Source organism: Phyllostomus hastatus, unplaced genomic scaffold (assembly GCF_019186645.2).
Source record: "Phyllostomus hastatus isolate PE091 unplaced genomic scaffold, TTU_PhHast_1.1 phas_contig_198, whole genome shotgun sequence".
Taxonomy (NCBI): domain Eukaryota; kingdom Metazoa; phylum Chordata; class Mammalia; order Chiroptera; family Phyllostomidae; genus Phyllostomus; species Phyllostomus hastatus.
Window position 1 is genome coordinate 3535559 of NW_025333715.1, and position 18715 is coordinate 3554273.

Here is an 18715-nt window from a genome sequence, read left to right on the forward strand (position 1 = left end):
AACATTTCGCCAAAGCATTGAAAGGCATCAGAATTGACAGGTTCAAAGACTGTTCTGAGCAGTGGATAAAGCGTCTCGATAGGGGTATTGCATCAAATGGAGAGAACTTTGAAGGTGACTGAAGTTTAAACATGTAAGATTAGATACACAATTTTTAAAAAATAAATTTTGGGTTTTGAGGGTGCCCCAAGGAAATCCCCTACCCCAGCCTCCTCGGGCCTGTCCTGTCCTCAGGCAGGAGAGACCACCCCTTCCTCCGGGCTTCCTGCAACACCTGACCCTGGGGCATGCGGGCCGGGTGGTGCCGACTCGAGACCCTGTTGACCCGCAATGCAAGCCCCAGTGAGATGCGGCTGCTCCTGGGCTGTATTAGTAGAGGCAGGGGCTGGGGAGTAAGGGAGGTGACCATCCCCATTCTGCCCAGTGCCGCCTGCACACAGCCAGGACACACACCGAGAGCCCTGCCCCTGCACGGGGAGAGCTGCCCGGGACACTCGGGAATCATCTGGGGCAGCGCCGCTGGCCCGTGGGACAGGACGCAGGCAGTGCAGCCTGGTGGACCCTCCTCTTGGGCCCTGGTTCGGGTCCTGGGAGGGGCAGGGAAAGGGCAGGCGGAGGGGGAGGAGCCTGTTCTGTGGCCCAGGAGCAGATGGGGAAGGCCAGACATGGAGGAATTCCACGGCAAGGTCAGGCCCTGGGCCCCTGGCTCCCGAGTCTCTGCCCTTGACCACCACACTGCCCAGCTCCTCCCGACAGGGCAGAGGTGAGCAACCGCTGGGAGAGAAGACTGGGCTGGATGCCCCGGGTGGGCAGCGGTGTCCAGCCTGCAGCCCACGGGCCACGTGCAGCCCAGGAGGGCTATGAATGTGGCCCGGCACAAAACTGTAAATTTACTTAAAGCATTATGAGATTTTTGTGTGTGATTACGTGGCACAATGCACGTAATGTGTGGCCCAAGGCAACCCCTCTAGCGTGGCCCGGAGACGCCCAGAGGCTGGACACCGCGGCGCCCGCTGCAGTCAGGGCCCGGGTTCTGCCAGAGCGGGGCTGTGTGCCGGAGTTGCCCGGCGGCGGCGATGGCCTAGGGGTCGTCTTCCAGCCCCGGGATGCCGGTTATCTGCTATGTGGACGGTGTTTGTATTTGAGGTGCTAGGGGAGGGTCAAAAGAGGGGGCTCCCTTTCCCCTCGAGGAGCGAGCGGGCACAGGGCAGCCCTTGCCCCCCGAGGCCCACACCCATCCTCGCGGCTCCCCCACTCTCCGTGGGACTGCAGAGCGGCGGCGGCAGACTGCGCGGGCGGGCCCAGGCAAAGCCCGGTCCGCGTCTGAGAGGGTGGGCGGCCTCCCGCTCTGACTTACCTCCCCCCGGGGGAGCTGGGGAAGGGAGGGGTTCCGTGCTCTCGCAGGCTGTTTGACTCGGAGCAGCTCCCGGGAGTGCCCTGTCCTCGGGCTGCAGAGGCCACAGGTGCCTACGGTGTCTGTCGCTCGTCCCACGGGCCACCTGGCCTCTCCACCCGGCCGGGAGCCAGGACCTGAGCAGACGGCGGGGCACAGGGGGTGCAAGAGCTGAAACCCTGGGCCTCTCGGTGCCCCTCCTGGAGCCTGCCCGCTCACCCAAGGGCTGCTGGGGTAGCCGTCAGTCCAGAGAGTGGGGCCCCCGGGCCAAGGCCCTGCCCCTCCCCTGGGGTCTCGGCTGCACCTAGCAGCTGCAGTTTGTAATCACCCCCCCACATACACACCGAGCACAGGCCAAGAAGAGCGGGGCGGTCGTGTCGTGTTTACTCAGGCCTCAAACCCTGTAACGGGTTCTAGTGTCCCACGAAAACCAGTCCGGGTGGTTTGGGGGGAGGGGCGGAGTGCCACGTCTCGGTCAGCCTGCCGCCCGCCTGCTCGAGTGAGACCCCCGCGCGTGCAGCTGCATGGCCACGGGCCCCCGGGCCCCACTCGCAGCAGGGCCGCGGAGACCTGGGAGCGCCATCAGCTCCGGGTCTTTAACGAGCCGCTTCCCCTCAGCAGCCTCGGGCGGGCGCCGTGCCTGCTTCCTCCGCCGCTGTGACCGAGCACCGCGGCCTCGGTGCCTTAGAGCAACCCCAGAGCGTTCTCTCCTGGGGGCCGGAAACGCGACTTGGGGCTCATGGGGCTGAAGTCTCGGTGTCCGCAGGGCCACCTTCCTTCTGGAAGCTCTGAGAGTGAACCCATTTCCCGGCCTTTTCAGCCCAGAGGCACCCCCGCCCCCGCCCCGTTCCTGGGCTCCCAGCACCACTGGGCGAAGTGAGGCCCTGACGGGGAGGAGACGCCCCGGCCCGGCGAACCTGGGCAGCAGTGTGGCCCAGGCCCGAAGCCGTGGACCCCCCAGCCCAGGGCCCTAGGTCAGGAGCGGGGGCCGGCCTGAGGCTCGGCAGCCATTCCAGGGCCCCCAGCAGAGGCCCAGTGACCGCGGGGACTGCTGACCTTGAGCCCTGCCTGCTTCCCCCGGGCCGTGCGCTGTCCGCAGCCTTCACTCACCACAGCCACCCGAGGGCTGGGGCTGAGGTGAGGCCCGTCTTACAGACGAGGGAGCGAGGCTCAGGATGGTCTCCAGGAGCTGCGCTCTGCACCCTGCAGCCAGCACCTGCCCCTCTCCTGCACCCCTGCACCCGGGCCCAGGCTCCCGGCCTCTGACCCGGCACGAGGCACGACGCTGCGGCCCGTGCACGTCACTGGCCCCTGTGCTGCCTGGGGCCTGGCCACAGGAGAGCACTCAGTGGGGAGCTGCTGAGCGCGTTCCGAGGAGGGGGACCGAGGGGCCGGAGCCCCGGGAGGCAGGAAGGTCGGGGCAGTGGGGCAGTTAGGGTACCAATGGCCAACATTTGTGGGTGCACACTGTGCCCCACGCTGTCCCCAGCCTCATGTAACCACATCACCACCCTGAGACGCCCAGGCGATGTCACTTCTCTTGGCGCGTTCACACTCCTGCTTCTCCCCCAGCTCCCAGCAACCCGGTCCACCCAGGGGCTGCCTCCCGCCCCGCCGCCCTTTTCTGCAGCCGCCATCTCCAGGGTCCCTGGGCCTCTCCCGGTCTCACCAGCCTGTGTCCCGGGCGCCAGCCCCCGTCCCCCGGTCCAGGCCCACACATTCAGTCCCCTCCTGGGAGCCGCCCTCCACCTGTCCTTCGGGCCCTGCACGCACAGCCTGCCCCAGGCTCCCTGCCTCAGTGGCTCACGCTGCCCAGCAGACGCCATCTTGGACAGTTCTGTCCGGCACCGGGGCACCCAGCCCTCCCTGGGCCTCCCTGCCAGCCCGGCCCCACTGCCACCCTCCTTCTCCAGCACCCTGTTTTGTCACAAGCCTGGGACCTCCCGATGGAGCAGAGGCCAAGTCTGTGCCAGACCTGATGGCCCCTCGAGGCACAGGGCAGCAGAGCCGCAGGGGAGGCTGGCTGGCCCAGGGCACTAAGGAAGGCTTCCTGGAGGAGGTGCTGGGGTGGGGGAACAGCGCCCCCCACTGCTCGCTCTTCACGCAGGCAGGTGTCTGGCTGGGAGAGGAAGGGTGAGACCCAGAGCCTGATGAGCTTGGCAGTGGAAAGGGTCAGGCAGACCAGAGGTCAGGGAGGCGGTGACAGTGTCCCCACCTGGACAACTCCCCAGGCCAGCGCTCAGCAGGAGGCCCAGCCGGAGGGAAAGGCCGGATGGACCCTGGGGCCCGGGCGGGCACCCTCTCCTGCACCTCCGCCCCCCTGCCCTCAGGCCTGCACTCCCAGCTCTGGGCCCTGTCGGGAGAAGCAGCTGGTCCCCAGTGCAGCTGGCCGCTGGTCCGCTAGGGCCCCGGCTGAGGCCCTGAGCGCTGCCCTGGGTTTGGTCACAAGCGCGCATGGGTGCACTGCATGCTGGGTCTCGGTGACTCAGCTGCGTCAGCGGGTCGAGTGGGGTGGAGGCAAGGTGCCAGGCAGGCAGAGCGCATGAGAGGGAAGAAGGGGGCAGGGACTGGCCGGCCCCAGATGGGGGCGTGGACGCTTGGGGAGAATGACTTGCCCACAGCCACCTGGGCTGGGCAGAACCAGGGCTCCTGGGGCCCGGACCCTGGTGCCGCCAGGGACCGAGCCTGCATGGAGGGAGCCGTCCAGCCCTGCCCTGGCGAGGCCCAGAGCACTCACCCATAAGTCCCCGGCTTCCCGGAGCCTGAGGTTTGCAGCTGTCCCCTGACTCTGGGCCTCGGGGGTCCGGCCTGACTGCAGCTGGCTGGGGGGCTGCCCCACTGCGCACAGCAGGAGTTTGGGTGCCATCTTCGGGGGAGCCCCCAGAAGTGGGGGTTGGGGTGAAGGCAGGGTGCGGGAGCTGGGGATATGCCCCCTCCCCACCCCCCTTGCAGACAGGCCAGTGTGGAGGTGCTCTGCCCAAGGCTCTGGGGCCATTCTGAGAGGTGGGAGCACAGTAGGGGCTGAGGTCCCTGCTGCTCTGTGAGTGGGGGGCCAGAGAGAACCCACCGGAAACACACGCCGAGCCCAGTTGTTGGGTCTAGAGGCCTTGCAGTGAGCTGGGTGCGGGAGGCGCAGCCGAGACCCCCGGGCTTGGGCGAGAGGTGACAGGGTGCCGCTGGCGGCCGGAGGCAGGGTCTTGCGGTGCAGGGGACAGGGGCATGGAATGGGGCTATAGGGAAGGGATGTAGCCAGATGGGCACTCGGGGGTGACACCCAAGAGTCTTGAGGGAGACAGTGCCATCTCCGTCCCCTGGCAGAGGTGGCGCAGCCCAGGGAGGTGAGGGGTTCAGCCCGAGTCACGTGGCTCTTCAGAAGCAGGTGTCTGTGACTTCCCGGGGACCCCACGCTTGGGGCAGGGGGCTGGGTGGGGGGGTCAGTGAACTAGGCATTGGGACACCTGACCTGCCCCACCACATGACCTTGGATGGCCTCTACGAGTCCCCTCTCCTCTCGGGACTGTAAAGCAGAAGAGCCAACCCTGGTCCTACAGCCTCGGGGCCCGTGACAAGGGCCTGCTGGGACAGCACTGCCAGGGCAGGTTCAGAACACAACACATCACAACAGCCACCAGCATGTCTCCAGGGCCCAGCCCCACTTGGAGGCTCCCGGGGCGGGTTCACCCTGCCCCCGCCCTAGTGCTGCGCCCCCGCCCTAGTGCTGCGCCCCCACGAGGCGCGGGGAGAGCCACCCCTGGATGGCGGGCGGTAGACGTCTGCCCCGCCGAGGGGGAGAGGCGGTGTGGTCAGGATGCCAGCACCTGCCCTCCCCGCTTTGCCAGCCCAGGCCGGGGGGTAAGAGCTCTCCCCGCTCACCGGGCGAGGAGGCCGGCACCATGGCACACATCCTGACCTCCTCGGGCCACCTGCTCCCGTTCCTGCCTCTCTGAGCCACCCCTCCGGGTCCGGGCCGAGGGCCCAGCGCCCTGGCCTGGTCTGTTCACTCAGTAGCCTGGAGCCTCGAAGTCGTGGGTCCAAATGCCAGCCCCTGCCAACAGCCGTGTGACCGGGGACTCAGGGCCTGCTTTGAGGGTGCGAGGCCCACACACTCGCCCAGGCCCCACCCCTGGACGGGCCGCAGCTGGCTGGTGCTCTTCTGTCTGCCTCGGAATTCTTCATTTCTGGATAAGGGCCCTTCGTTTTTATTCCACCCGGGTCCCACAAATCACGGAGCTGACCGGGACAAACTATGCCAGGACGAGTGCCTTACCCTCTCTGAGCCTCAGCTCCTCTGCCTGCAGAAGAGCCTCCCCTGGGGCTGCTTGAGGCCCCTGAAGGTCAGCGGGTGGGAGCGCGCCTCGCCAGCTGCGAAGGGCTGTGCCCGGGGAGGCCCGCCCCCTCGTTCCTCCAGGGGAGAGGGCGCCTTGAGAAAGAGCCGGTAGCTCTCAGGGGCAGGCGGCTTCCGGCAGGGGCTAGAGGGCTCGCAGGGCTGGGAGCAGGTCTGCAGACCCCTGGGGCGGCTCTCTGGGCGGTGGTCTTGCCTTCGCCCCCTTCGCTGCCCCAAAGGGCTGGTGGCTGGACTCCGGCCGCCCTTCCCAGAGTGCACCCCGGGCAGGGTGTGCCAGCCTCACAGCGGGCCTGCAGAGCCGCGTCACCCACGGCCTCAGCGACTCCCGGGACCTGCGCACTCCCCTTGCCCCCCAGGGACAGGGGCGCGCCTGCTTCAGTCTCAGCTGACGTCTGCTGCTGCACTTGGGGTGGCCCTGTCATCCGGGGAGAGGATGGGTGCCTGGATTCTGACTCCCGAGAAACGGGGGCCTGAAACCAGGCCCGGGTCATGTTGGGTTTCGGGGAACAGAGAGGCGAGGCTGCTCCTCACGGCACTCAGAGCAGGGGGCCAGGGTGGCGTCCCAGGCCAGTCACCACACGAGGCCAGCGGCCTCCGCAGCAGCTCCGGTGGCCTCTACTTGGAAGCTGCCACGGCCCCTGCAGGTCAGCCTGTGCTGTCACTGCTCACCTCTGTCCCAAACCCCCACCGCAGCCCGAGGGACCAGGCAGACTTCGAGGTCACCTTCCTGTCTGTGTCTCACGTGCGCCAGCCCCAGGTAAATTGGAGGCGGGCGTGGCAGCCACAGCCGCCGATGCGCTGTGGCCTCGGCGGTGAGGACGGCTGATTGCTGGCTGCTGACTCCACACCTCCACTCCCTGCCTCCCCCGAGCCACGCCCCACCCCCTGGAGGCCACCCAGGAGACTCTGGGGGCCTGGCCCGGAGGCAGCAGTAAGAGACCGGGGGGGCGGGGGGGGCAGGAGAGGGGCCTCCTGGGACATGGCCTGGGGGTAGACGGTGACACTGCAGGGAGGGATGCGGGCCAGTGCACGTGTGGCCGTGCCGGGCTCTGGGGTGGGGCCCCGCTGGAGGTGGTGGCTGGAGGCTGTCAGGTGGGCGGGAGTCAGTCCAGCAGGTCCTCCCACTGCCTGTGCTGCTGGCCAGCCGCGTGGCCTGGGCAGACTCCGAGCCCTCTGCACCCGTTCCTCACCAGCCACTCTGAGCCAGGGGGACAGAGGCCTGGAAGGCTGAGCTGGGTGCCCACCGTTGTCCAGGGCAGCCGGGAGGCCGAAGGAGCGCCCAGAGCAGGGGAGGGGCCCGCACTGGGGGTCCCCACAGTGGGTGGCCACTCAGGCTCTGCCTCAGCCCGCTGTGGGCCTGCATCCACCCCTCGGGCAGCAGGCTCTGGGGGGCCGAGGTTTCGAGTCCCCCCAAGGACCTCTGGAGACAGGGAGGGCCTGGCCTGCAAGCACCTCGGAGCCCACCTGGTCAGACTCACCTCTCATGGTCTGAGCCTCCATGCCAGTGCCACGCCCCACCTCCACCCCCCAGGGGTCTGGGGCTCGTCCTGCTGGCACTGAGTGGGGCCACCCGGCTGCACCCCAGCCGTGCCCCAACCCCCAGCTCTGAGCTCCTTCTGCCCGGCCCCCACCCCCACCAGTGCTCGCTCTCCGAGGCCTGAGCCTTAATTACCTGCACGTGGAAAACAGGCTCATCCTCCATCCCCCTCGAGAGAGGGGCTCTCCCCTGTGAAAGGCTGCACAGGCCCTTGCGGGTGTCTGTGGGCTCCTGACTTGGGGGGTGGGACTTCCCTCCGGTCGTAACCCCAGGGGGGAAACTAGCATTTGTTGAACAACTACTACAGGCCAGGACCTGGGCCATGCGCCGCCACGTGGGGAGTCTGTTTGGGGAGTCTGTTTGGTCCTCACCTCAGCCCTGTAGGGAAAGCTTATTGGCCTCGTCAGCCAGATGGGGGTGCTGAGGTCCGGCCCCAAAAGGTGCCCCACCTGGGCCACTCAGTAAGTGACAGAGCCGGGGCAGTGCCCCTGCCCCGGGGGTGGCCCAGCAAGGAGGCGAGAGGGCTTGAGCGGGCCGCGTGCGGGTCAGAACTCGGCCTGCAGTGACCCGGAACCCAGCCTGCACGGGTGCCGGCAAGGCAGCGGCTTGTCCCTGCATCTGGGGAGCTGGTCTCTGCGGGGCACGGAGACACCAGTGGGCAGGGGCCCTCTCTGCCAAGGGGCTGCACACCCAAAGGCGGGGAGGCTTCCAAAGCTGCCCGCCCACAGCGGCTGGTCTGGGGCTTGTGGAGACCCAGGGGAAGGCAGGCCGGGAGGAGCCCGCCGGAGGCCCTCCCCTCTGTAGGTGGTCACCACTGCCCCTGTCGGGGCGGAAACAGTAGCCGGAGAAGAAGGCCCGGTAGCCCCTGAACTCGGTGCCCCCCCCCACGGCCACCCTGCAAAACCACAGATGCGCACTCACGCACACAAAGGGGGATGCCGGTTCCCTCCTCTCCCTGCTCTGCTTGACCCTCACAAGTTGAAGTTCAAAGGGAAGGCACTGTGACTTTGGTCTAAGTCGCATCAGGGCCTCCCGGCCCCTGGAGGCTGTACTCATGTAGTCCTCACCCCGCCGCTCATCCCAGACCCTCCCAGAGCCCCGAGGACGGCCCACAGGGCTCAGACCCCACTGACGGGCACAGGGACAGTGTCAGCGGCCAGGCTCCCTGAGCGGGGGAGGCAGGCAGGGTCTGGGGCTGTGAAGGAACGAGGAGGAGCCCTTTGGCTCCTCACTCCCCAGCAGCCGAGGGGAGGAGGACGCCCACGCAGGCGTGGCTCCCACGAGATCAAAGCGCCAGATGCTCAGAAGAAACCCAGATCGAAAGGCTCAGCCGGCCGGGAGCAGCTCCTCGGTGTGCGGGCCACCTGCGCCCCGGCGACCCGGCTCCGCCGGCCGTCTGCAGGCCTGGGGAGGATCACTGTCACCGCCCGACAGGTTCCGCGACCTCAGCTGTGCCCTAGCCACTCCAGCCCCTTTGAATTTGCGAACGAGGGAAAAAACAGCCCTAGACAAGCTTCAAGTGGACGAAAACCAGACACGCTGGGCTGGTCGCTCAGTGAGAACAGATGTGGGCTGAGCCCTCATCGAGGTGACGCGTGGCATGTGGCTCCGGAAACCTCCCCCGGGGCTCTGCCGCCAGGGCACGGCCGTCCGTGCCAGGATGCGCCCGGGAGCGCCCGTCTGGGCTTGGCACCTGAGCCGGGCAGGTCCGGGGTTTGGGAGTCCGGCCTGGGCAGAACCGGTCGCCGGAAGTGCTGGGGGCCCGCCGGCAGCCAGCTTTGCCCAAGCACAGCCCTCTGCCACTTGCAGGCACAGCCCCCGTTCAGCTCCAGCCACCCCGCAGAGACGGTGTCAGGCTCCCGTTGTACAGATGGGGAGTGTGAGGCTCCGAGAAGCCCCACAGCTACAGGGTGTCAGAGCCAGAACTTGAACTCGAGTCTCCTGTCTCAGGAAAGGAGGCGGCTCTCATCCGAGGAGACTGAGCGTCTCTCTCTCTTCCTCCCCAGAGACGTGTGCAGTGAACAATGGAGGCTGCGACCGGACGTGCAAGGACACGGCCACCGGCGTGCGATGCAGCTGCCCGGTGGGGTTCACGCTGCAGCCCGACGGGAAGACATGCAAAGGTCGGTGCAGGGCCGCAGGCACGTGGCCGCCCCCACTCCTGGAGCCCGGTTGGGGCGGGGGAGCAGGAGCAGGGCCGGCCGGAGAGGTGGGCATGGGGCCGTGGGGGCTGCAGGGCCAGGAAGCTCAGCGGCCGCCTGCGGGTCTGGGGGAGAGGCGGGGAGGAGGGCAGCTCTGCACCAGTGCCCCCCACGGGGCAGGCCCCAGGGAACACGGGTTCCCCCACACCCCTCCACGTTCCTGGGCCGCAGAGCACGGCTCTCACAGCAAACACCTGAGCTGCCGGTTGGGTGACAGATGCCTTCACTGGGTACCTTCGTGGCCTCGTGATTCCTGGGGGTCCCGGGGGTGGGGCTCAGCCAGTCCCCTCACCCCACCCACCTCAGCTGTGACAGCCTGGCTCGGGGCGGCACGGGAATCGCGTGTGAATCTATTCGCACCAGAGTGGGGTTGCCTGCTGGTCCCGTTAGAAAAGCAAGGCCCCTGGGTGTCCGTGTCCCTGGAGGAGTGGCCTGGGGGTGGCTGTAAAGGAGAACTGAAGGACCTCTGTCTGCAGTCAGAACACAAGGAAGGGGCGCGTCTGGGCGAGGTCCCCGGCACCTGAAGGAATGTGGCCCCTGCGGCAAGCGACAGAGCAGGCTGCCTCTCCCCGCCGCTCCCCTGCCCCACCCAGAGCTGCTCAGGGCAGGGGGTGCTCTGGGCAAGGGGCGCCCAGCACGGTCAGGGCCCCTCGGGAAAACAGGAGGCAAGGGGGCTGGGAAGCAAGAGCTGGCTGATGTGCCCTGGAGACCGAAGGGGCCGCTGGGCGGCGTGGGGGACGGTGCAGGGGTGACGGGGGTCAGGCCCACACGCCTCGGTCCCTCCAGGAATGGGGCGCAGCCCCTCGGCCTCCCCCTGCCGGGCCTTTCACGTGCCGCCGGCCGCACCCTCCCGTGGCCACCTTGCCCGGCAGCGGGCGGGGCTGGAAGGCGGCGGGCAGGGCAGTCCTGCGAGGGAAGGCATCCTGGGGGCTCGGGGGCCTCAGCCGTCTGAGGGGGGCTGTTTTAGGCCTGTAGAAACAGCACGTGACCTCCTCCCCAGCCGTTCTGCCAGGAAGAACCTTGTGATCATTGACAGAAATAACCGTTCTTCTGCCTGTTCGTTTGAAAGTGAGCCCCATCCGCAGCCCCCCACTCCAGCCAGGAGGCGTTCCTGGTGGGCAGGCAGGTGGTCTCTGAGGCCTCGATGCGTGAGCTCGATGCTCAGAGGGCAGCCACGGGCCCCCCACAGTCCCGGCCATGTCACAGCTGACTGGCCACCTGCCCTCGGAGCCGGGACAGGAGAGTAGACCCAGGCCCCTCGGCCCTCCGAGGTGTGGCGCTGACCGGGGGCCAGAGGGGCGGGCACGGCTCCATCCCTGAGGCGAGGCGGGGGCTGCGGGGGACCCTGGGTCCCGGCCGGAAAGCAGCCCCAGCGGAGCCCGGAGGGGTGGCTCCGACTGCTGCCCCGCCCACCCCTGGGTGGCTCAGGGCATCCATCCCCACCATGCCCCCACCCCCTGTCTGGGGGAGGCGCCCAGGGGAGCTGTGCACGCGGCCCAGGCCCCCACCATGCTCCCCGGGGCTCCCCTCAGACAGCTGGCCCTGCGCCCAGGGCAGCCCCGGGCCGGCCCCCGGCCCCGGAGGCAGGACGTGCCCCGCTCGCTGGTGCTCCGGGCGGGCTCTCGGGGCCCCTCGTGTGCGCGAGTGCTGGGGGGACGGGCGAGAGCAGCAGTCCCCATTCCTGGCACCTCCCCCTCAAGTGCAGGAGTGGGTTTCCCCATTCCACCGTCACCGAGATAAATGTGTGTGGACTGCCTGGTGCCGGGTGGCGAGGCACAGCGCGCCCTGGCCGGACTGGGCGGGCAGCAGGGCCGAGCTCCCAGGGTGCGGGATTGCCGTGCGGAGGCCCGGGTCGAGGCCCACAGGCGGGCAGTGTGCCCAGGCCCGGGGGCTGGGGTGGGGCGGGCCCTTCATCCTCCCAGCCTCAGCCAGACCCAGAGGTTTCCACTTTGACACGTCCCCTGGCCACTGCTTGGCCTCTGGGCAGGGTCTGGGAGAGCTGTGAGGTGGCTGCTGCCACCCCCAGGCTCCAGGTGACAGTGAATTGGCCGGGGTGGCAGTGAAGGTGGGGAAGAGCCACCTGGGTGTCATTGGAGACGGTAGAAATGACGGGTCAGGGGTTCTTCTAGCGCTGCATGACAAAGACACCTAACACCATCTCCTCAGGGGCCCTGGAAACCGAACCGACCCCGGGCCCCAGGGTCTGGTGTCTCAGAGCCGCGGGCTCTCAGCCTGAGTCACGGGGTCCGGCTGGAGAGGTGCCGTCAGTGCGCCGGGGGTCCCTGCAGACCCTCGCCCTGGCCCTGGGGTCCAGCTGTCAGTCGGCCTACACGTCCCGGTCCTGGCAGGGCCCGGAGGACAACTTCAGAGGAGTGACCTCAAAGACACAGTGTCTTCTGGAAGCCAAGAAGCCATTGCCAGGCAAGACCGATGGTTGGAGGTTAGGTAGCAGAGGTCTCCGGAGGCCCAGAGCACCACAAGCGTGGGTGGAGGCCTGCGTGGGACAGTGGGGGCTCCAGAGGGTCTGCCCCAAGCCCTTACTCCACGTCAAGAGTGTGGACGGTGCAGGGGTCCAGCCTCAGGCCTGACCCACTGGGTGCTGGGAGGGGTATCTTGCCAATGGGGCCTTCCGGGGAGCCTCCGCTCCCTGAGCAGGAGCCTGGATTTCCTCAGGGACACCAGCCACTCCTCCCAGCACCTTCTAGAACAGTTCGAGAAGCCCACCCACCACCAGATCACTCTCCTCCCTCACCCGCCTTCCACCACCGGGCCAGCCCAGCAGTGAGCGCTGCCCACGAGGGGGTGACCAGCCCGCTCCTGGGCCCTCCTACTGCTCCCACCCAAGAGCCCTCACCCTCAAGCCCCTGGGTTGCCAGGCTGCGCCCCTCCCCCGCCCCCCCACACATGCACTGACCCCAAATGGGGGGTGCCCATTTGAACGTTCCCCCGGATGACCCCACCCTCCTCTCCACCTCTCCAACTCCTTCGAGTATCCATTCGCTCAGTGGGCACCCCCGTGCAGTCCCTCGGTGCCAGCCTCGTGCTGGCCCTGGGGCTCCAGGCAGGTGCCTGATACCCAGGCCCTCGGTCCTCCAGGTCCTCTCACTGCCCTGGGGGCAGGTCCGGGGACCAGGGGGCAGCTGACTCTCCACAGGGTGTGGGGAAGGGGGGGCTTCCAGCGGGGCAGGCTGGGCCGGGGGCTACACCCAGCGGGGCGGCCAGAGCCCGGGCTGCTGGGGCAGGAGCCAGGCACACAGGAAGCGGGCGAGGCAGCGGGGCCAGGCTCGGAGGGACGGGCCGAGGGCCTCTGCAAAAGGGCTGGGTCCTTCCTCGGAGACGTCTTGAGGCCACAGAAGACCTGTGGACAGGCAGAGGACTTCCCACCACCTGGTGAGGGCTGGAGGGGAGCCCAGCGGAGAAGGAGGGGAGTCTTAGGACACAGGAAGCAGGGAGAGGACTGCACCCCCGGTGCGCCCCTTCAGGATGAAGGTCGGCGGCCGTGAGCGCCCCGCACTCCCTCACTCTGTCCTGGGCCGGAGCTGGGGGACGCTTCCCCGCCGGTGACCCCAGGCAGCCAGCCGCACCAGCCTGGGCCTCAAGCAAACATGCCTCCCGCCGCCTGTCTGGTTGCTATGACAGCTCCTTAGCTGATGGGCCTGCCCGGGAAGGGAGGCGTCGGGGTTCCAGGAGGTCTGAGGCGTTCCTCAGGGGGCAAGCCTCACGGCGACCCTGTGAGAGGGGGCGTTAGCAGCGCAGTCCGCAGGTGGGGCCCCCGAGGCTCGGAGAGGTGCCCTTCCCGGCCTCCCCGCTCGCTTCCTCTGGAGGCTGCGCCGGAGAAGGCCCGTCTGGAGACGGGCGGCTGGGCCCGAACCCGGCTCCCGCGTGCAGCTGTGACCTCCTCTGTGACGTGGGAGATCTGGCCCCCGGTGCTCTGAAGCTCACCCGAGACCTTGCCGGAAACGGCTTGTTCCAGTCCCCACACGAGGCGGTGCCCAGCAGGCCAAGTGACCACAGAGGGTCCAGCCGCCCACTGGGCGTGGGCTCGCCCCAGACAGCTCTGGTCCTGAACTGTGGGCCACAGAGCTTGCAGCACTGAGCAGCCCTCGGCGTCAGTCCCAGTTCAGCGCCGCCCAAAGCGGCGATGCTGCGTCAGGGGCTGAAGTCCCCGCTGGAGGCAGAGAGCAGGGGGTCGGGCCAGGGAACCCTCAGGGTGCAGCCCCACTCGTTAAATCTGAGTGCGCAGCCGGCGGACCCAGCAAGTGGGCGTCGGGTGGGGCAGCAGGAAGAAGGGACTGAGAGGTCAGGCCCGGGTCACCCCACGGCGGCGCCCCCGGCCAGGCAGAGGCTCAGAGTCAGGGGTCGGGGGGCACGTGCGGAGCACCAGGGCCTCAGGGAGGGATGCCGCCGCTTCACTCGCACCCTCAGCTCTGGGTCGGGAGCCAGGTCGGAGCCACGGGGAGTGACCTGTCTGCCAGGCCCGCTGCCCTCCGCCGCCTCCCTCAGCACACCAGTGCGAGCTCTCGGGGGCCATCGGCGTCCCCACTGTCGTGCCGACACGGCACGCGTCGGCTCCCTTCCCTTCTGTGGTCGCCGCCATCCCGTGGAGGGGTGTTGCCCAGCCTGCTGGTCCCCCTGCTGGGGGCTGGGACCTCAGCCCTGAGCTCGCTCGGGGAAACTGAGGCCGGCACTGGTTGGAGGGTGGCAAGCAAGTGAGGGAAGGGCGGGCCATCGTCCCCGCTTTGCGCCCCAGCCCCTCGCCCCTCCCTCCCGCTTGGCTCCCGCAGACATCAACGAGTGCCTGGCCAACAACGGGGGCTGCGACCACTTCTGCCGCAACACCGTGGGCAGCTTCGAGTGCGGCTGCCGCAAGGGCTACAAGCTGCTGACCGACGAGCGGACGTGCCAGGGTGAGCCTTCTCTGTGCCGCGGGCCCCTCGGGCCCCTCCCCGCCCGGGCTGGTGCAGGCTCCCGGGGGTGGGGTTGGTCCCCCGTGCAGGCTGCACTCGAAGAAGCAGGCCAGTTCGGGGTCCTTAGCACGTGCTCCTGTGCACCGTCTTCCCTGCCCTGTGTGACTGCAGGGGCCCCCAGAGGCTGTCCAGCCCAATCTGCCCCTTTTACTGAGACCCAGGGAGAGATCAGCAAGGGTCCCTGGTGCACAGCCAGTGGGCGTCAGGGCTTACAGCTCCATCTGTCCCTCACTCCCTCCCGGGGCCCCCAGCCTCCTTCAGCGGCTTCGGAGTGGGGATGCTGCCGCCTGGTGGAAGGAACAGCACATTGCAGGCAGGCGCTCTCCAGCGGCCCTTCTGCAGGGTCCCCCGAGCCTGCTGGGAGCTGGGATAACGGGAGCAGAAGTGTGGGCAGAACCAGGACTCAGAGCCCAGGACAGGCCCAGCAACATCCGGGATTTAGCAAGAGCCCAGAGGATGAGCAGTGAGAGGGGCAGGGAAGGCGTCCCGTGGAGGAGCCGGGGCGGTCCGCCCGCCCCAGAGGTGGCACAGTGCCGCTGAGGGAGCCCGGGGCCCGGAGGGGCCCTGCGGGGCCAGCTTCGGAGCGAGAGTGCGGAGGGCCCGGAGGCCTGTGTGGTGGGGAGCGGCCGATGCCATCACGGCCACTCTGCTGTCCAGTTGCCTGGCCCCCTCGGGGTTCCAGTGGCTGCGGGCTACGGGACGCGCAGCTTCTGGCCGTTGGTGCCCCGCAGAGCCCAGCTCGGGGCGGCTCGAGGCCCTGAGGGGTGAGGGGGTGCTCCCGAAAGGAGGGCAAAATCAGGAGGCAGGGCGGGTCGGGGCGCCAGTCCTGGGGCTCTCCGAGCCCCGGCCGGGGTTCCTCTGTGGGACACGGGTCCCCTGGGAGCGCAGCACCTGCCCGGGTGCGACCAGGGCCCACGCTGCCTCTGCTTCCCCACCGCGCGTCTGTTCCCGCACGGCTGGACGGAACCAGCCCACACCACAGGTGAGTGGAGGCGTCAAACGGCAGGCGTCTGGACCAGCCCTCCTGCTCAAAGTGTTCCGCCCTGCCCACCTGCGGGCAGACGTGAGGTGGCTGCTGACCCTGAGACCTACGTAGCAGAGACAGAACAGGGAGTCAGGCGGTGACAGCGAGCGACCAGCAGGGCCTGCGCCCAGGGTCGGGCGTGCACAGATGCGCAGTGCAGGGCTGAGTGACGGTCGTGCCCGCCCGCCTGGCCCTGACACCCCTCCCCTCACGCTGTCTCCCCGCGGCCCCGCAGACATCGACGAGTGCTCCTTCGAGCGGACCTGCGACCACACCTGCATCAACTCCCCGGGCAGCTTCCAGTGCCTATGCCGCCTCGGCTACACGCTCTACGGGACCACCCACTGCGGAGGTCTGCAACCCGCCCGCCGGGCCACCTCCCCCCTGAGGCACGCACCTGGCCGCACGGCCACCCACACTGCACCCCACACCCTGACCCTGATGGGCCTGGAGGGACCACACCAAAGCTGGGGACGGACGGGCAGAGGGGCTCAGCCAAGGGCAAGGCGGTGGGGGGTGGGAGACGGCAAGGACCCTGCTGAGGCTGTGGGCATAGGCCTGGAAGGAGCAGCAGCAGGCCCAGTCTGGAGGGGGCAGCTGCCACACAGAGAACCCCACAGACGGTCTGTTCCAGTGGGGGAGAGAGAGACAGCAGAGAGGGCAGAGTAGGGAGACAGTGGGGGCTCCTGCTGTGGGAGAGGCTGGGTCCAGACGAGGGCAGGCATGCCAGCGGGACCAGCATGTGCAAAGGCGCCGGGGCAGGGGGCGCACAGAGGGGCCGAGAGGCCGCGGTGTGTCTGGAGCCCCGTGAGCATGGCGGGAGTTGCAGGCATGGTGGAAACAGGGCTTCATGAGCCCCTGGGGCCTTGGGGTTCGTTCCCAGGGAGAAACCACCGGCGGCTTTAATCAGGGGTGTGACAAGGAGACGAGCTGAGGTTGCTCTGGCTGCCGTGGGTTCAGGAGAGTGGAACCCAGGGCGCCAGGGGGCAGGTGGCTGCGGACGTGGGGGCCAGAGCTGCTGGAGCTGGCCAGGGCGGGCAGGGAAGGGGAAGGGTCTCGGTGGACTTAGGAGCCACAGGCGTGGGACTTGGAGATGTACGGGCATGGCCGTGCAGAGAGTGGCCCTGCAGTCCGGGGGCCTCTTCCTCTCCCGTGGCCTGGGAGTAGCCACTCTGTCTGCGGGGCGGCTGTGGAAGTCCGATGGGCCGGGCAGTGCAGTGGGCACACACAGTTGGTGTGGGGGGCAGCTCCTAGGGTAGGCTACAGGCTCTAATGCAAGGACTCCCCAAAACCTGGGTGCCGGCCTCCCTGGGCCCGCTGCTCCCCAGTGCAGGTGGTGGGGGTGCTCACAGTCATGCACCCCTGGGTGAATGCAGTCCAGCCCCACCCCCACTCCAGTGGGCGCTCATGGTCTGTGGTGGTCAGAGGAAGCCTCAGACTCGACTTTCCTCAGCCTGTGCCTGTCGTACGGCAGGGGAACAGCTGGGAAGGGCTTGTCCCAAGTCCCACGGCGAGATGGGGCCTCACGGTCCTGGGCCAGTGCTCACTCGTGTCCCAAAGAGCTGATGAGAACCTGAATTTTGTGCCACTTCGCTGCCCGACCCTAGTCCAGGAGGGAGGGGTGTGTGCTGGTGCCTGTAGGAGCCCTGTGCATGCACACGTCCACGTGTGCACATCTGGCATGCGATGTGTGTGCACACGTGCACATCTGGTGTGTGTGTGGTATGTGGCATGTGCGCATGCACATTTGCATGTCTAGTGTGTGGTGTGCGCGCACATCTGGTGTGTGATGTGCGTGCACATGTGCATGTGTGTACATCTGGTGTGTGGTGTGTGCACGTGTGGGGGGCATGCACATCTGGCGTGTAGTTGTGCACAGGTGCACGTGTGTGGTGTGTGTGCATATGTGGTGTGTGCACGTGTCTCGTGATGTGTGTGGCTACATGTGCACGTGTGTGTCAGCCGGTGATGTGTGTGTCCAAATGTCTGCGTACGATGACAGTACCACGCTGCGGTCGGGGACTCTCAGCCCTCCTGCCCTGAGGGCGTGGCCTGGGCTGGCCCTCCCAGCGCCCTCCGGCCCTCACGCCCACTCGCCTGTGCTTGCAGACATGGACGAGTGCAGCATGAACAACGGGAGCTGTGACGAGGGCTGCGTCAACACCAAGGGCAGCTTCGAGTGCGTCTGCTCCCCAGGGAGGCGGCTCCACTGGAACCAGAAGGACTGCGTGGGTGAGTGTCCTGGGGCGACCATCGCTGGGACCCGCCTTCCTACCCAGGGCTGGGTGCAGGGGAGGCCAGAGGCTTCTGCAGGTGGGAGAGGGGGGTGGGGCCCACCACTTCCCGTGTGCTTCGGGGTCACCGGGCAGACGCTATCTGCTGCTGGCACGTGGCTGGTGGGAACGAGGCTTATGGAAGCTGAGGGGACACGGTGGCAGAACATGCTCGGTGCCCGCAGGTGCACAGACACACCTGCGGGGGGCGGGGTCAGCGTGTGCAGCCAGACTGTGGGCTCAAGAGGCACTGGAAGCTTAGAGGGAGGGAGTGGGGAGGCCTCAGCTCCCCCTTGTCCTGCCATGGAAGCTGAGAGGGGAGCAGTAGCCTCAGAACCTGGCTGGGAGCCCCTGGGATCACGTGGTCTCTGCAAACCCACCACCGCCCAGACTGCAGCCCCACAGCGTCAGGGTGGGCCTGCTGGAGCATGGGACCACTCGTCCCGAGACAGTGCACTCTGGGTGCTGGACCACCCCCTACATTCACCAGACACGTCCTCACCGCCAGGCGCCCAGCCTGTTCTGGGGGCTGGGCTGTCCGCGCGCAGGGCAGCCCGAGTGAGTGTTTCAGGTGTGGGTCTGACCGCACCCCTCTCCGCACTAAGCTCTCCAGGGACTCCTCTGCACAGAAGCAAAGCCAGTGATCTGTCACAGGCTGTTGGACCCTGGCCGGGGGGCCTCCCCGCCCCCTCCCTCCTTTGCTCCCACCAGCCTCATGGAGCTGTGGTGTGGCCCCCCAACCTCAGCACAGTGGGCTCGGGCACTCCTCCCGACCTGGAGGGCTCCTTGCACACCACAAGGTTGTCCCCCGGCACAAGCCCAGGGCGCAGCCTACCACCTCTGTGCCCTCCGGGCCCCTTGCTTCCCATTTTCCTCCCTCCCGCTGCCCTTGGAACCACCGGGCGTGGCAGCTGTCGGACACGCGCCTGCTGGGCCGGCCCGTCTGCCCTCACGCAGTGCGTGCCCTGCACGGCC

The 18715-nt window shown here is 68.0% G+C and overlaps 1 protein-coding gene across 4 annotated transcripts in view; it reads left to right on the top strand.

Annotated features, from left to right (window-relative positions):
* SCUBE1 (signal peptide, CUB domain and EGF like domain containing 1) overlaps positions 1-18715 on the top strand; it is a 110447-nt gene that overhangs the window by 71523 nt on the left and 20209 nt on the right. For all 4 annotated transcript variants that reach the window (XM_045835039.1, XM_045835040.1, XM_045835041.1 and 1 more), the window contains 4 exons: positions 9282-9398; positions 14261-14383; positions 15703-15819; positions 17577-17699. In XM_045835039.1, the coding sequence (XP_045690995.1) occupies positions 9282-9398; positions 14261-14383; positions 15703-15819; positions 17577-17699 (480 nt within the window). The remainder of the gene's footprint in view (positions 1-9281; positions 9399-14260; positions 14384-15702; positions 15820-17576; positions 17700-18715) is intronic.